At 47.9% G+C, this 18,148-nt stretch overlaps 1 protein-coding gene across 3 annotated transcripts in view; it reads left to right on the top strand.

Moving 5' to 3' along the window:
• pde1a (phosphodiesterase 1A, calmodulin-dependent) overlaps positions 1–18,148 on the top strand; it is a 62,576-nt gene that overhangs the window by 36,836 nt on the left and 7,592 nt on the right. For all 3 annotated transcript variants that reach the window (XM_077002179.1, XM_077002177.1, XM_077002178.1), the window contains 6 exons: positions 7,823–7,936; positions 10,832–11,014; positions 15,377–15,443; positions 16,120–16,236; positions 16,791–16,931; positions 17,128–17,228. In XM_077002179.1, the coding sequence (XP_076858294.1) occupies positions 10,887–11,014; positions 15,377–15,443; positions 16,120–16,236; positions 16,791–16,931; positions 17,128–17,228 (554 nt within the window). In that variant the 5' untranslated portion in view covers positions 7,823–7,936; positions 10,832–10,886. The remainder of the gene's footprint in view (positions 1–7,822; positions 7,937–10,831; positions 11,015–15,376; positions 15,444–16,119; positions 16,237–16,790; positions 16,932–17,127; positions 17,229–18,148) is intronic.

The following is an 18,148-nucleotide window of genomic DNA, read 5'->3' as shown; positions in this document are numbered from 1 at the left end:
CTTGGTACGGGATGAGTCCTGGGGGAGGAATCTGAGATGATGACTTGGTATGGGGTGAGTCCTGGGGGAGGAGTCTGAGATGATGACTTGGTACGGGGTGAGTCCTGGGGGAGGAGTCTGAGATGATGACTTGGTATGGGGTGAGTCCTGGGGGAGGAGTCTGAGATGATGACTTGGTATGGGGTAAGTCCTGGGGGAGGAGTCTGAGATGATGACTTGGTACGGGGTGAGTCCTGGGGGATGAGTCTGAGATGATGACTTGGTACGGGGTGAGTCCTGGGGGAGGAGTCTGAGATGATGACTTGGTACGGGGTGAGTCCTGAGGGAGGAGTTTGAGATGATGACTTGGTACGGGATGAGTCCTGGGGGAGGAGTCTGAGGTGATGACTTGGTACGGGGTGAGTCCTGGGGGAGGAGTCTGAGGTGATGACTTGGTACGGGATGAGTCCTGGGGGAGGAGTCTGAGATGATGACTTGGTACGGGGTGAGTCCTGGGGAAGGAGTCTGTCATCATGTCCTGCAGGAGGACATGCAAGTTTCTTCATGGTATGGCAGCCTTACAGGACCTAGAACCCTGTCTCTACTGGGCATTAACAGGATTAAATCCGGTGATACAGTCACACGGTGGCACGGTGATACGGTGATACTGTGAAACAGCCTTTCAAACAAAGTAGTCCATGGAAAAAAAGCCCCGTGACAATATTTTCCTAGTTGCCAGGATACTTCTCTGGACCCAAGATGAAAAAAAAGAAAAAAGCAGAAAGCAGACTACACCCTCCCTTCAGCCCCCTACACCCTCCCTTCAGCCCCCTACACCCTCCCTTCAGCCCCCTACACCCTCACTTCAGCTCCCTACACCCTCACTTCAGATCCCTACACCCTCCCCTCACCCCCTACACACTCACTTCAGCTCCCTACACCCTCCCCTCACCCCCTACACACTCACTTCAGCTCCCTACACCCTCCCCTCACCCCCTACACCCTCCCTTCAGCCCCCTACACCCTCCCCTCACCCCCTACACCCTCCCTTCAGCCCCCTACACCCTCCCTTCAGCTCCCTACACCCTCCCCTCACCCCCTACACCCTCCCTTCAGCCCCCTACACCCTCCCCTCACCCCCTACACCCTCCCTTCAGCCCCCTACACCCTCCCTTCAGCTCCCTACACCCTCCCTTCAGCCCCCTACACCCTCACTTCAGCTCCCTACACCCTCCCCTCACCCCCTACACACTCACTTCAGCTCCCTACACCCTCCCCTCACCCCCTACACACTCACTTCAGCCCCCTACACCCTCCCCTCACCCCCTACACCCTCCCTTCAGCTCCCTACACCCTCCCCTCACCCCTACACCCTCCCCTCAGCCCCTACACCCTCCCCTCACCCCCTACACCCTCCCCTCAGCCCTCATGTCTGTACTTCAGGAGAGTGTTTGTTTGTTAGAACAAATGAGGCATGAAGCAGCTGTATACGGAAGCACATTTCCCAGCTCTTGTTTCTCATGCTTAAAAGGAGCTGTTGCCCTGGAGTCCTCACATATAAAACCACCCCCCCACCTCCCCACCCCCGGTGTGGCCCCGCCCCTCGGTGGGCTCAGGAATGTGTAGCTATCTGACCACTCGGCTGTGCGCTGTGCTCCACAGGCCCCTCCCCCGGGTCCTCTCCCCGCCCGGGTCCCGAGGGCCCCTCGTCTGGAAGCCAGTGACGGCAGCAAGCTGCATCAGAGGAAGTTTACATGGAGATTGGCATAGCTAGCTCATGGGAAAATGCCTGAGGTTAACCTTTCTCCTCGGGCATATGGGAGCAGGCCAGGGCAGACTGTGGGATGGGCCAGTGTGTGTCCACCTCTGTAGGGAAACCTCTGAAGGGAAAATGTTAACCTTTGTCTTCTAATACTGTCATCAGCTCATCTCCCTGTCCTCCTCCTACCTTACTCAAACTACCTTGTGTATACCTTGCATTTAGAAACTATTACAGCTCATAGTATAGGCTGTTGACAGCCATGGAGAATCTAGCCAGTTTGTCATGTTCCTGACCACAGAAAAACAGAATCATACATTTATTATTGAGGATTGTTTGGATGACAGACCAAATGATGTTTGGATTCTTTAGGCTGGGCGTTTTGTGCAGATCACTCTCCACACAGCAGTGTCACTGGCATAGTGGAGGAATGGTGGAGGAATGGTGGACGTATGGTGGAGATATGGTGGAGGAATGGTGGAGGTATGGTGGAGGTATGGTGGAGATATGGTGGAGGAATGGTGGAGGAATGGTGGAGGTATGGTGGAGGTATGGTGGAGGAATGGTGGAGGTATGGTGGAGGTATGGTGGAGGAATGGTGGAGGTATGGTGGAGATATGGTGGAGACATGGTGGAGGTATGGTGGAGGAATGGTGGAGGTATGGTGGAGGAATGGTGGAGGTATGGTGGAGATATGGTGGAGGAATGGTGGAGGAATGGTGGAGGTATGGTGGAGATATGGTGGAGACATGGTGGAGGTATGGTGGAGGAATGGTGGAGGAATGGTGGAGGTATGGTGGAGGTATGGTGGAGGAATGGTGGAGGAGTGGTGGAGGAATGGTGGAGGAATGGTGGAGGAATGGTGGAGGTATGGTGGAGATATGGTGGAGGAATGGTGGAGACATGGTGGAGGAATGGTGGAGGAATGGTTGAGGAATGGTGGAGGAATGGTGGAGGTATGGTGGAGGAATGGTGGAGGAATGGTGGAGGTATGGTGGAGGAATGGTGGAGGTATGGTGGAGGAATGGTGGAGATATGGTGGAGATATGGTGGAGGAATGGTGGAGGTACGGTAGTAGAACAGCAGTGTTTCTGGGCTCTTTACGTGTGTCAGTGTCACTACTGGGTTGAGAGTGTCCTGCCATCCAGAAATACCCATCCAACAGCAGCCCTGCACTTAGGACACTTTAGTAGTGTTTCTTATAAAGTGAGTAGTGAGTGTGTGGCTACATTTACATCTGTACCTCACACTCACCACCTTCTCACACAGCTGCTCTGGTTCAGAGCCTCGTTCAGACTATCAGGCCTCAGGACTCAGAAAAGTGCCTTCATTCCACGCTGCACTGGGTGGGACCGTCGTGCTGGTTCTGGATTTAGAAATAGGGACCAGGCTTCAGCACCAGCACAATAGGACGGGTGGAGGTGGAGGTGGCCGTATTGTCAAGGAGTAAATTCTTCTGGGCAGAGAAGGTAAAATGGTCCTCTGTGGCCCGGAAGGTTCTGGATGCGGTTTGGATGCCCCTCTGTTCCTCTCTACATGCTGTGTTTGGGCAGGAGTGTCGCACGTTCACATACGATCTGTTCCAAATGGCCTTTATAGAGGGCTATTTTAACGCTGGTGTTTTGGTTTCCAAAAACCAAAATATGGAGGAGTCCCGCCATGTGTCAAGGGTCACATCCAATCCCAGAACGCAGCAGCTCTGCTCCAACGTGGAGCAGAATGTGATGGAGTTTAGCTCTGGTGAGGAGAACTTCAGTCTGGGCCTCTCGCCCTGCGAGTTGTGTTTTGGTTTGACCTTCTCTGTGTGAACTGAGGACTCATGTTTGGCGTGTACTGCAGGATGACCAAGCAAAATGGGTCGTTACCAGACTCTGTGTCTACACTACAGGTGTTAAGGCTCTGAGCTATCCTTGTCCTATGTGTGAAGCACACACACCCACACACACTCTTGTGACCCTATTGTGATCTCTGACAAGTAAAGCAGCTGTTGTGGAGAGAGACGTATAGAGTGAGTGGGAGGATGAGGATGAGGATGAAGAACAGAGTGGGAGGAGTTGCTGGCACTGGTTCCTCAAACTGAAAATTATACTGACATGGTTTGCATGTAGAGAAAGTAAGTCCCATTCTCATTGGCCAGTAGTGTGGGCTGCTGTGGGCGACCTCCTGACCTCCTGAGCTCCGAGTCTGTGGTCTCTGGTCTCTCCCAGCTGCTCCACGAAACATTTGGTGAATGGAAAAACAGATACACACAGTGACATTTGTGTGTGTGTGTGTGTGTGTGTGTGTGTGTGTGTGTGTGTGTGTGTGTGTGTGTGTGTGTTTGTGTGAGTGTGTGTGCGTTCACTACTGTTACAGACTTGGGTGGCCAAGTACTCTCTCCACACTCCGCACACTTTTCCCTCCTTATGCTGGACCCTCCCCCATCTCCTCCCCCATCTCCTTCCCCATCTCCTCCCCCATCTCCTCCCCCATTACCTCCTCCATCTCCTCCTCCATCTCCTCCTCCATCTCCTCCCCCATCTCCTCCCCCATCTCCTCCCCCATCTTCTCCCCCATCTTCTCCCCCATCTCCTCCCCATCTCCTCCCCATCTCCTCCCCCATCTCCTCCCCCATCTCCTCCTCCATCTCCTCCCCCATCTCCTCCTCCATCTCCTCCCCCATCTCCTCCCCCATCTTCTCCCCCATCTCCTCCCCCATCTCCTCCCCCATCTCCTCCCCCATCTTCTCCCCCATCTCCTCCCCCCATCTTCTCCCCCATCTCCTCCTCCATCTCCTCCCCCATCTCCTCCCCCATCTCCTCCTCCATCTCCTCCCCCATCTTCTCCCCCATCTTCTCCCCCATCTCCTCCCCATCTTCTCCCCCATCTCCTCCCCCATCTTCTCCCCCATCTCCTCCCCCTTCCCAGCTTTGGTCCAGTGAAGCTCTTCACTGTGATGAGGGTCTCTCCTCCCGTCTGCTTGTTGTTAGGGGGAACAAAACAACAGGGTCAGGCTCTTTACTGCCAAACCACTCTTCTGTGACCCCTGACCTTTTCCACACACACTCACCCTGGCCAGATAGTCTCCATCTGCCACTGCAGTTACACACACACACACACACACACATTCTCCCCCCCCACGCCCCGTCACAGACACACTTTCTCTCTCTATCTCTCTGTCACAAACACACACACTTGAAGTGTATACACAGCCAAACACAAAGAGGGTTAAAATAGCCAGCAACATACATAGATGTAGGTCACTGCTCTGTAGCCTGTAGAGATTTATACTGTTATCAGACTCTTGATGCTGCTTCCAGCTACTAAACGTTTAGACTCAATAAAGGCCATTATGCAGGTTTGAATCCAAGTTGTGCCACATGCTGCCCTTTACCTGACTTGGTGTGTTGCTAAAAAAAGAGCTAGTTATTTTGCACTTGGAAGATAGCAAAGGCTCATCTTAGATGGTAAAGGCTCAGCTAATAATAAAGAAAACAAAACAGTGATTTGTCACAAAATGAAAAACAAAACCCCTTCTCAGTTCTTCTCGATGGTTTCTGTGTGCGCGTCTGTTATTTCTGCGCCACCAGACATCCTTGCCTCCAGACACACCCTTCATCTCCTCCCGCATTCTTCATCGGTATTCATCGTCGGTTTCAAACGCACGACACCCGAGGTGCAGCCAGGTGAGGGTGAGTGTGCCGACATCAAATCCCCCAGTGGAGGCAAGCAGGTGGAAAAGATCTCCTTCCTCCTCCATCTAACGTCCTCCACCTTCTCCCCCAGTTCTGGCTCACAGCAGCTCTTGTCTGCTCCGCAATTAGGTGGTGTTATCAAAGTGGCAGGGCCCTGATTCATGGTTGGCAGTGCTGAACTATAATTTGACAAAATTGCCACACTTGACTGTAAAGGACCATTTCATATTCAGGCAGAGTGTCGAGTCCCTGTGTAGCTATCCGGCGGGAGTCGGTGTCTGGCCGTGATTTGACACCTCACGCAAAAACACGTTCTTCTAAACTGACAGGATGAACTTCAGGAGATTTACATCAGCACCATTACCAGAGTGTTCTTGAATCTACATGGAGCAAAAATCCATGTTAAAGGTAAATTCTAATCAGGAATCATGGAAACATGTCACAGTATGTTAACAATGCAAGTGGTCCACACGCAGCAGTGATGGATCAACAGGGCTGTTGGTGGGTGATGTCAGTGCATTTTCCCATGATACCAGGCTGCAGTTTGAAAACTTCAAGAAGTGTTAGACTTTAACATCCTTTCACTTCACCGCACACTGCTCGCCGCACACCACTTGACGCACACCGCTCGACACACACCAATCGACGCACACCACTCGACGCACACTTTGTGAATCAAATTTGTCCTGTTTGAGTTGGAAAATGGGAGAGGGAGGTTCTCGGCATGAGCAGTAAGAGTTAAGCAGTAAAACACATGCATGCTGCCTCATGTCTATGGGGACACACCTGTTAAGGACCAGAGAGAGAGAGTAGTTTGTCTGACCGCGGAATGGAGTTATGGCAGATACAAAGTGAAACGTATGCTTCGTAAACTGGCCTGTTTATAACAGGAAGTTGGAACAGGGTGCTAGCGTTGGTCAGTGTGGACTCGAGCGTCTGCTGAGCTCCTGGTACAGTGTAAGTCTCGTCTCAGCTTTAAAGCTCTCACGCTCACAAAGTACACATTTTAAGATATGCTTGAGATCAGCATTAAATGCGGCATTGGTTGCAAGGGCTTAGGACCTCATGGTTGATTCACTGGTGTAGTGACTTCATGTTCTTTTCTGATTGTCTATGCCCTGACGCAGACCTGCATCTTTGTAGTGCTGTTAAGATGTTTTCACACTTGTCCTGAGATTGAGTGGCACAGTGTGGTTTGTGGTTCAAGTGGCACAGTGTGGTTTGTGGTTCTAGTGGGGCAGTGTGGTTTGTGGTTCGAGTGGGGCAGTGTGGTTTGTGGTTCGAGTGGGGCAGTGTGGTTTGTGGTTCGAGTAGGGCAGTGTGGTTTGTGGTTCGAGTGGCACAGTGTGGTTTGTGGTTCGAGTGGGGCAGTGTGGTTTGTGGTTCGAGTGGGGCAGTGTGGTTTGTGGTTCGAGTGGCGCAGTGTGGTTTGTGGTTCGAGTGGGGCAGTGTGGTTTGTGGTTCGAGTGGGGCAGTGTGGTTTGTGGTTCGAGTGGTGCTGTGTGGTTTGTGGTTCGAGTGGGGCAGTGTGGTTTGTGGTTCGAGTGGCACAGTGTGGTTTGTGGTTCGAGTGGGGCAGTGTGGTTTGTGGTTTGAGTGGGGCAGTGTGGTTTGTGGTTCGAGTGGGGCAGTGTGGTTTGTGATTCGAGTGGCACAGTGTGGTTTGTGGTTCGAGTGGCGCAGTGTGGTTTGTGGTTCGAGTGGCACAGTGTGGTTTGTGGTTCGAGTGGGGCAGTGTGGTTTGTGGTTTGAGTGGTGCTGTGTGGTTTGTGGTTCGAGTGGGTCAGTGTGGTTTGTGGTTTGAGTGGTGCTGTGTGGTTTGTGGTTCGAGTGGGGCAGTGTGGTTTGTGGTTTGAGTGGTGCTGTGTGGTTTGTGGTTCGAGTGGCACAGTGTGGTTTGTGGTTTGAGTGGTGCTGTGTGGTTTGTGGTTCGAGTGGCACAGTGTGGTTTGTGGTTTGAGTGGGGCAGTGTGGTTTGTGGTTCGAGTGGCACAGTGTGGTTTGTGGTTTGAGTGGTGCTGTGTGGTTTGTGGTTTGAGTGGGGCAGTGTGGTTTGTGGTTCGAGTGGCACAGTGTGGTTTGTGGTTTGAGTGGGGCATGGCAACTTGTCACAGAGATGGACTCAACATAATAAATACGCTGTGATGTGCGTGCAGGACAGTCTTAAGTTCTGGAGGGCGTTCTTGTGTCCTGGAAAATCCTGGTATGGGGACCACCCTAGAAAACATAGCTGAAAAACGTTGTGACCTTGCAGGAGAGGAAACATAGAAACCAAATGCATCCCTTGTTACAGGGACTCTATGGTCTTGTGTCAAAACCTTCATGGAAAGAAATGATGTCCAATGTGATGTCATGTGCGGGTGCACTGGGGCTGGTGAGGAGACTCATGTGCTTCCTCTGTTCTCTGCAGGTTAAGGTGTCTGGTGAAGCAGCTGGATAAAGGAGAAGTGAACATTGTGGACCTCAGGAAGAACATCGAGTATGCAGCCTCGGTCCTTGAAGCGGTCTACATTGACGAAACACGGTGAGAGAGCTGCCCTCCCAGCACTGGGAACACTGGAAACACTGGGAGGGGCGCGCTGGGTCGCTTCTGCAGGACCAATCTTCTGTTCTCTTTTTCCATGTTGTGCGGCTTAAGAAGAGAGAGAAAGAAAATAGGAGAAAGAGAGATAGAACGAGAGAGCAAAAGAGAGAGGGTGAGCAGGAGAGTGAATATGGTCAAATACGATGAGTGATCTCTCTTCTGGCGGGTTCTGTCACTCCGTGTTGCATCACCCATAATCCTCCTCTGAGAAACTCTCTTAGGACTGTGACCATGAAGCTATAGTGACCATGGGAGGTTTGCAGTGATGTGCTGTGTGAGGGACAGAGCAGGAATAAGCATGTGTGTAAGCGTGTGTGTGTAAGCGTGTGTGTAAGCGTGTGTGTGTAAGCATGTGTGTGTAAGCGTGTGTGTGTAAGCGTGTGTGTATGTAAGCGTGTGTGTATGTAAGCGTGCGTGTGTGTGTGTAAGCATGTGTGCATGTAAGCGTGCATGTAAGCGTGCGTGTAAGCGTGTGTAAGCGTATGTCTGTGTAAGCGTGTGTGTAAGCGTGTGTGCATGTAAGCGTGCGTGTAAGCGTGTGTGTAAGCGTGTGTGTAAGCGTGTGTGTATGTAAGCGTGCGTGTGTGTGTGTAAGCATGTGTGCATGTAAGCGTGCATGTAAGCGTGCATGTAAGCGTGCGTGTAAGCGTATGTCTGTGTAAGCGTGTGTGTAAGCGTGTGTGCATGTAAGCGTGCGTGTAAGCGTGTGTGTAAGCGTGTGTGTGTGTAAGCGTGTGTGTAAGCGTGTGTGTATGTAAGCGTGCGTGTGTGTGTGTAAGCATGTGTGCATGTAAGCGTGCATGTAAGCGTGCGTGTAAGCGTGCATGTAAGCGTGCGTGTAAGCGTATGTCTGTGTAAGCGTGTGTGTAAGCGTGTGTGCATGTAAGCGTGCGTGTAAGCGTGTGTGTAAGCGTGTGTGCATGTAAGCGTGCGTGTAAGCGTGTGTGTAAGCGTGTGTGTAAGCGTGTGTGTGTGTAAGCGTGTGTGTGTGTAAGCGTGTGTGTAAGCGTGTAATATTCGGGTTTAACATGCATCTCTTCATCACTCTACCTTTCCTTCTCTTGTCTCTCTGTCCTTCTTTCTCTCTTTATCTGCCTCCCTGTTTCTCTGGATAAAAGGACTATTCTGTCTTTCATTTTATGGAAGCTTGAAAGTCTCTAGACCTTACTGGTTAAATGAAAAGAGCCAGTAGAAGTCTCTCTCTTTTTGTTTGTCTCTCTCTCCTGTGGTCTCACTCTCTGTGTCTGTCTTTCTCTCAGTCCTATCTAGCCGCACATGCACCATAACCCCAGACTGGAATTTCTGGCCATGTTTTCACCCTTAATTAAACCACCTCCACAATCTCTCTCTCTCCCTCTCTCTCTCTCCTTCCCACATCCCTCCCTTCTTCTCTCTGTCACTCACTCTCTCCGTTATGTGGAACTCACCCACGTTCTGCATGGCAGGTCCACCCTCTGCAGGTGGCTGCTACGGCTAATTACGTTTCCGTAACGACAGTCACCGGATGCATTGCCATGGGAGTGACTTTGAGCAGTTTCGGCTTGCTACTGCGTGTTGTGATAGCGGCTGGCGTGTCCTGCTCTGGTGGGACGGGACCGTCCTGCAGCACAGCAGAACGCACCCTGAGCACTGTTTGTTTGTTCTTTGGTCTGTTGCGTAAAAAGCCCTGTGGTACAAACCTGTCTCTATTTTTCTCTCTCTTTCCCTTTCTGTCTCCTACTCTCATTCTCTCTCTCTCTCTCTCTCTCTCTCTCTCTCTCTCTCTCTCTCTCTCTCTCTCTCTGTATGTTTGCCGTTGTTCATTCTCTGTCTGTCTCTTTCTGCTGCACATTATTTTATCGTGCCATGCTCCAGGACAGAGTGTGGAGTCTGTTGTAGGAGCATAGAGTCTGTTATCAGACTCTATAGTCTGATATTGAGCTGTGCAGTTTTGCCTTTTAACTCCTAGTTTCACATGTTGACTCTTCCTCATAATGGAAGCAGACTGAATCACAGACTCTTCCTGCTGTAGTGTGCATGTCACACACAGAACTACGCAGCTCAATGTTTGACCTTTACCAACACAAACTCACCAGCTTATTAATCTAATTAGAGTGTTAAACTGAGACTTTTTGACTGTGTAGAAATCGTCCTACAATATGTACGTTATGATTGGCTTTTCTTAAAACATGCAAATTTATATGAACTCCTCCGACAATACACACCTCTCAATTGGATTGTCCTATATCTGATATCATTGATTGGCCTATCCTTATCCTATAACCTATTCTATGTGCTCCTTGTAAAAAGTGCACATTTCAGGACACTCCTCCTATAGTAAACACATTCTGGTCAGCTAATGCTGGTCTCTGTCTCCAGGCACATACATCTAACAAACTAGGGCTTCCAAGCGTCTGTCCTGAAGATCTCCAGCCCAGCGGAGATCAGATTGAGTCCTAATCCAACACAAATTTTCAGCAGCACCTGCTGGATTGTAGCCAGGTGTGATGGAGATAAAGTAGGTCGATCTCTAGAGCTGGAGTTGGGCAGCCGAGTTAAAGCTCTGTGCTCTTCTATGACACATCGTCATGATTACTGTGCTGAAGGAACCAATCAGCGATCACGCTGGAACTCATGCAGGAAGTTACCTCATGCACCCAGGCCTGTTCCAGACTGTGGACATAAATCCTCATATTTTAAAGTGAGGTTAACAGTGGGTGAAAGGTGCTAACCAGCAATCAGCAAACATCTCCATTATCTGAATGCTAATTGGGGGCTGTCAACTTTTATCCATTATCAACATTAGCGTTGAAAAACTGACCTGCTCATTCTCCAGATATGACTCATCTCTTCCAGGCGCCTGCTGGACACAGAGGATGAGCTCAGTGACATCCAGGCGGACTCCGTGCCCATGGAGGTACGTGATTGGCTGGCATCCACCTTCACCAGGAAGATGGGCGTGGCACGGCGCCGGCCGGAAGAGAAGCCGCGGTTTCGTAGCATCGTTCACGCCGTACAGGCTGGAATCTTCGTGGAGAGGTACTTCCTGTTTTAGACCCGAGTACTTACTGCTCCAAGTGGCCATGATGTGGTATGATAGTTCTATGAATCATCGCATTACTGTAACTTAGCTGAGAGGAACTGGTTTATAGAAACCTAAAACCATGAATTTAAAGGCTTCATTAAGATCAATTCACACAGACAAAAATGTATGTCACTCATATGTATGTGAGAACTACGGTGGCCACTTTAACAACCCATAAAAGAAAGGGAGAAATAACACCTCAACACACCACCATAACACATCCAGCCAACAGAACTGACCAATCAGAAATCTGTAGAATAGATGTATAACATTTAACTCTTGGCCCCTTGACCTCACTTGGCCCCTGTGTGGAGTATATAAATCTGGCTTAGTGAACAGAAGGTACGGAATTCATCTCTCCTCATTCTCTCTGTTTGGTATTTTCACACCATTGTAAACATCCTAACAGCTTAACAGTAAGGAATGAGGCCATCTGTTAAACCAATGAAATACAGTTTCATTCTTCCTTGACATGTAAGTGACTCTGTAATGGCACCAAGCTAGGAGGCAGACATGAGTGTGAAGGAGAGCTAGGTTTATTAACCGTGGTGTTAATAGTCTCCTCTAGCCGAACTGTGCCAACATGGAGGCATTATTACAAAATACAAAGATTGACAACTGAGATAAACTAAGAATATAAACATAGAAACAACAGTACACTAAAGGGAACTAAAATACAACATACAAAACAATCACACATGTAAAGGGAAACAACTAAGAACAACTAGAACCACTGAGCCGGGTGAACCTAGATACAATAGAAAACAAAACTACAAAGAGAAACAAGCAAAGACTCAAACAAATTGCAAAACATGGAAATGAGGAATTTCACCAAATGGGGAATTTAACCAGTTTAACCAACACCAATGAAGTATCCAATGACTACACAGAGAACATAAACCAAACTAAATCACCACACTAAACTGGAAACAGCTGAAAGCCAAACTAGGAGGGCAGTGATATGAACGAGGTGGCGTGACAGACAAACGAAAAACTATGGAAACCAAAACAAAGGCGGAACTAAAGAAACACGAAAGCAAGACAGACAGTAGGGGGCGGAGCCAGACATGACAACCAACAGGTGTCCACGCTGGACCACGGAGTGGGTGGTGTCAGCGTGGTGTGTGTGAGTCACTCAGATCCCACAGTGTCACTGGGATTACTGGTGCTGTGCCAATAAGAACCAGATTCACATGCACACCTGCACTGCGCATTGTCTTCTAAATATCTATCTGATGAACAGCACTGACAAACACACAAGCCACCATCCACATCATCTGCTCCAGAAAAGGCAAATCAGTCTTTTAATATAATGGAGCATTTTAAAGCCCTTTTCACACTCTCATCACTCTTTTATTCTCTCACACTCTCATCACTCTTTTTTTCTCCCCCATACTCTCATCACTCTTTTATTCTCTCACACTCTCATCACTCTTTTATTCTCTCACACTCTAATCACTCTTTTATTCTCCCACACACTCATCACTCTGTTATTCTCTCACACACTCTCATCACTCTTTTATTCTCTCACTCTCTCATCACTCTTATTCTCCCCCACACTCTCATCACTCTTTTATCCTCCCACACACTCTCATCACTTTTATTTTCCCCCACTCTCATCACTCTTTTATTCTCCCCCACTCTCTCATCACTCTTTTATTCTCCCCTCACTCTCATCACTCTTTTATACTCCCCCACACTCTCATCACTCTTTTATTTTCCCCCCCACACTCTCATCACTCTTTTATTCTCCCCCACTCTCTCATCACTCTTTTATTCTCCCCCACTCTCTCATCACTCTTTTATTCTCCCCTCACTCTCATCACTCTTTTATACTCCCCCACACTCTCATCACTCTTTTATTTCCCCCCCACACTCTCATCACTCTTTTATTCTCCCCCACTCTCTCATCACTCTTTTATTCTCCCCCACTCTCTCATCACTCTTTTATTCTCCCCTCACTCTCATCACTCTTTTATACTCCCCCACACTCTCATCACTCTTTTATTTTCCCCCCACACTCTCATCACTCTTTTATCCTCCCACACACTCTCATCACTCTTTTATTCTCCCCCACTCTCTCATCACTCTTTTATTCTCCCCTCACTCTCATCACTCTTTTATACTCCCCCACACTCTCATCACTCTTTTATTTTCCCCCCACACTCTCATCACTCTTTTATTCTCCCCCACACTCTCATCACTCTTTTATTCCCCCCACACTCTCATCACTCTTTTATTCTCCCCGCACTCTCATCACTCTTTTATACTCCCCCACACTCTCGTCACTCTTTTATTTTCCCCCCACACTCTCATCACTCTTTTATTCTCCCCCACTCTCTCATCACTCTTTTATTCTCCCCCACACTCTCATCACTCTTATTCCCCCCACACTCTAATCACTCTTTTATTCTCCCCGCACTCTCATCACTCTTTTATTCTCCCCCACACTCTCATCACTCTTTTATTCCCCCCACACTCTCATCACTCTTTTATTCTCCCCGCACTCTCATCACTCTTTTATACTCCCCCACACTCTCGTCACTCTTTTATTTTCCCCCCACACACTCATCACTCTTTTATTCTCCCCCACTCCCTCATCACTCTTTTATTCTCCCGCACTCTCATCACTCTTTTATTCTCCCCCACTCTCTCATCACTCTTTTATTCTCCCGCACTCTCATCACTCTTTTATTCTCTCACTCTCTCATCACTCTTTTATTCTCCCCCACACTCTCATCACTCTTTTATCCTCCCACACACTCTCATCACTTTTATTTTCCCCCACACTCTCATCACTCTTTTATTCTCCCCAACACTCTCATCACTCTTTTATTCTCCCCGCACTCTCATCACTCTTTTATTCTCCCCCACTCCCTCATCACTCTTTTATTCTCCCCGCACTCTCATCACTCTTTTATTCTTCCACACACTCTCATCACTTTTCTCCTACTCCTTTTCATTTTCCTTTATCCTCTATACCTCTTTCTCTCTCTCTCTCTCTCTCTTCCTCCCTGCTCCCCTTCCCTCTCTCTCTCTCTCTCCCTTTGTCTTTCCCCTCCCTCACTCCTCTCTCTCCCCCATACCGTATCTCTCTTTCATCCCTCTCTTCTGAGTAAAGCTTTGTGCAGTTCTAACTCTCCCTACCACATGCAATTTGGCCAGTTTCTCCCGTTTCCATAGCAACTGTTTCGGAATGTCACAGACACCTGTTGGGTGTAAAGGACCGCGGCATCTCCGAGCGCCTGACGGAGGGGACGTACGCCACACATTAAAGAAACAACCCCTGTGGTTAAAGACACTGGTACTCATGTTCACCATAGTCACCAGTACCGGAGGTTAAAAAATAAAAATAAATAAATAAAACGCTGGAATTACATGAAACACGTCTGATAACACAATTCTTGATATTTTCATTTCATCTCAAAAGAAAACAACACAAAGGTGTGTATCATCATTCACATCTTATATAAATATAAATATAATTAAATATAAATTTCAGTATCCGTTGTTGCTTATTCTTTCAATTCGCTACATAAGCAGAACTCTGGCATGTATTAGGAGTTCTTGGCCCAGCAGGGAGCCCGTCTCTCTCTGCTTTTATGTCATTGCTAAAGCCCAAATACATGGTTCCTTCAGCTCTTGGTTACCAACCACACATGCACAGACGTCCCTGTGAGCATCACACGTGCACAGACCTCCCTGTGAGCATCACATGTGCACAGACGTCCCTGTGAGCACCACACATGCACAGACCTCCCTGTGAGCATTACACGTGCACAGACGTCCCTGTGAGCATCACACGTGCACAGACGTCCCTGTGAGCATCACACATGCACAGACCTCCCTGTGAGCCTCATACGTGCACAGACCTCCTTGTGAGCATCACACATGCACAGACCTCCCTGTGAGCATCACATGTGCACAGACCTCCTTGTGAGCCTCACACATGCACAGACCTCCCTATGAGCATCCAGGCCACACAGTCTGACTCTCAGTCCTGTGTTTTAAACAAAACTCATCACTCTACATTTTAAACTAAACTCACCCTCCTGTGTTCTAATATCCCCCTCTACATTTGAAACCAGAGAGAAAACCAAATAGATAACATCATGATTTTCAAGAATTGAAAAAAATCTTTTAAAAAATGCATTTTTAAATGTGTTTTTTTTACATAATGTGTCAATTTTCAATACTTCATTGAAAGAGATGTATAAACACAGATGCTGATGAATGACACATCTGGTTATACTGGTGTGAAGCAGTAGTTAATGGTGTGTGTGTGTGTGTGTGTGTGTGTGTGTGTGTGTTGACAGGATGTACAGGAGGACGTCCAACATGGCGGGGCTGACGTACCCTCCTGCTGTCATTCTCGCCCTGAAGGTATCATCCTTTTCTCATGGGCCTCTTTTCACTGTATCTAGGGAGGAGGAGGTTACTAAAGTTCAGCTGAACTGGTTCTCAGATCATTTAAATTCAGACGAACTGCATCTGAGGTTACTAAAGTTCATTTGAATCTGGCCGACATATCCATGTGTGTTTGAGCATCACAGATCCCAGATTACAGAGCACATTGGTTGTCAAAGCTCTTCACTAGTGTGAGAGATTAATGATTAAGCTGAATTAAAGTGAACTGAGGTGATGTTACAGATGAGTTTGTCTTTATAAATTGCAGAGAATGTGAATTCATCATGAAATGCAGCATATTCAACATCATGTTTTTTTTTGCAGAGAATATGAATATTAATCATGAAATGCAGTATATTCAACATCATGTTTTTGCAGAGAATATGAATATTCAATATGAAATGCAGTATATTCAACATCTTTTTTGCAGAGAATATGAATATTCATCATGGAATGTGGTATATTCAACATCATGTTTTTATATTTAATGACCATTTTTTAACTTTGTTAAATGTAGGAAATGCAAGTATGTACCTGTTTGTCTTTAATTATAGCAAATGTTCAAATTCATGAATTTACACTGTTGTTGTTGGACATTGATAAGTTTCTATTGTCTTTACAGGATGTTGAAAAGTTTCTGTTGTCTTCACAGGATGTTGATAAATGGTCGTTTGATGTTTTCACGCTTCACGAGGCCAGTAGTGAACATGCCCTGAAGTTCCTGGTGTATGAGCTGCTCACCAGATATGACCTGATCAACCGCTTCAGGGTACGACACACTCTCTCTTAACTCACACACACTCACACACACTCACTCTCAGGCACATTAACGCTTACACTCACAGACCTTCATCTAGAAAGCAGCATCTAGAAATCAGCATTCCTTCCTATTCACTATAGCTTACTGGGCTTGCGGGTTCTCTTTCTGGACGTCCTGTAAATTTAACAGCACATATTGTTGTAGGTCAGAGGTCACCAGCACAGATCCCATTGCTTGCTGGTCTTCCACAGGTTGCTGTTTACAGTGATCAGTTCATCCACAGGTGAACTACAACTGAGAACTCACCACACTTTGGTGTCTGTCCCTCAGGGGCCATAGCTGGTCCCCTCTTTTGACCAGTCCATGAACCAGTTCAAACTGACTGGGAGCAGCATGTCTGTAGTGTGTGTTCTGTCTGGGTTCAGTCTGTAGTGGGTGTTCTGTCTGGGTTCAGTCTGTAGTGGGTGTTCTGTCTGGGTTCAGTCTGTAGTGTGTGTTCTGTCTGGGTTCAGTCTGTGGTGGGCATCTGGGTACATTCTGACTCTGTGCTCTGTCCTGGGCAGATACCTGTGTCTTCTCTGGTGGCTTTTGTGGAGGCTTTAGAGGTGGGCTACAGCAAACACAAGAACCCCTATCACAACCTGATCCACGCTGCTGACGTCACCCAGACCGCACACTATCTGATGCTCCACACTGGTGTTATGGTAAGTGATGGCTGCAGTGTCTCCACCTGACCAATGGTGATAATCTCTTCTGTTTTGACATCTCTGCGGAGATGTACCTGTAGCTGCTGATGCACCTGCACAGAGGCGGAGTGACGCTACGGCAGTGTCTGCGCCGACAGCCGTCTGGTTTTATGAGCACGTTACAAAGACGAATCTGTGCTCTGTCTCCTTATAGCACTGGCTCACTGAACTGGAGATACTGGCCATGGTGTTTGCCGCTGCTGTTCATGACTTTGAACACACTGGGACGACCAACAACTTCCACATCCAGACTAGGTATGTGCCACCTCATGAAGAATCCCACCCATCAGCTCTTAAAGACTTTCAAAACTCACTGTGCTTGAAACAGATCCAACCTCCACCAGCATAAATGCATCAGTTTAGACTGAACTCTGGACAGCATTCTGATACAGTTCACTGTTTGCTAGCAGGTCAGACCTCAGACTATTAAAGACCATTGGATTGCAACACCTGAGGGTTAAAACCCACCTGAGAATAGCTATGTAAACCAACTGTATACCAAGGGCAGGACAGCTCACAGCACACAAACAGTCTTTTCCTAACCTTCTTCAAAGTTCTTTGATGTTTTGTAAATGTATTTAGAGTTAACGACCAAAATATCACATTTATATAAATATTCAGCCTCTTTATTATGGTTCTTACAGTTGGGCTCTAGTGTATCCTGCTTGGGTCAGTTGTCCTTTAATTGCTTCTGTGAGTTCTCTGGACTACACCTCATCACTGAGCTGATTAGATATTATTAGGAAACCCACACACTTGTCTATATAAAGGTCCTCCAGTTGCTGGTGTATGTCAAAGTGAAGACCAAACAATCAGATGGAGACAGTTGTTTCATAGACCTATGAGAGAGGACTGTGTCCAGGCTCAGATTTGGGGGATAAAATGTGATAAACTCTGAGGAAGAATTTTGGGTGGACAGGTAACCAGGAACCCAGTGGTCACTATGAATGAGATTCGGAGCTCCACTGGGAAAATCTCACAGAAGGACAACCATCTGTGCCGCACTGAACCAACCAGGCGTTGAGGGTGGAGAAGCCAGACGGAAGCCATTTCTAACTAAAAGGCACAACAGAACCTGCTGAGAGTTTGCCAGAAGGCCCCTGAAATGTCTCACACTTTTGATTATCAGATGAAACGGAGATCAAACTATTTGGCCATAAATCCCAGCAGCGTGT

This window comes from Brachyhypopomus gauderio, chromosome 4 (assembly GCF_052324685.1).
Source record: "Brachyhypopomus gauderio isolate BG-103 chromosome 4, BGAUD_0.2, whole genome shotgun sequence".
Taxonomy (NCBI): Eukaryota; Metazoa; Chordata; class Actinopteri; order Gymnotiformes; family Hypopomidae; genus Brachyhypopomus; species Brachyhypopomus gauderio.
This window is presented reverse-complemented; position numbering and strand designations above follow the sequence as displayed.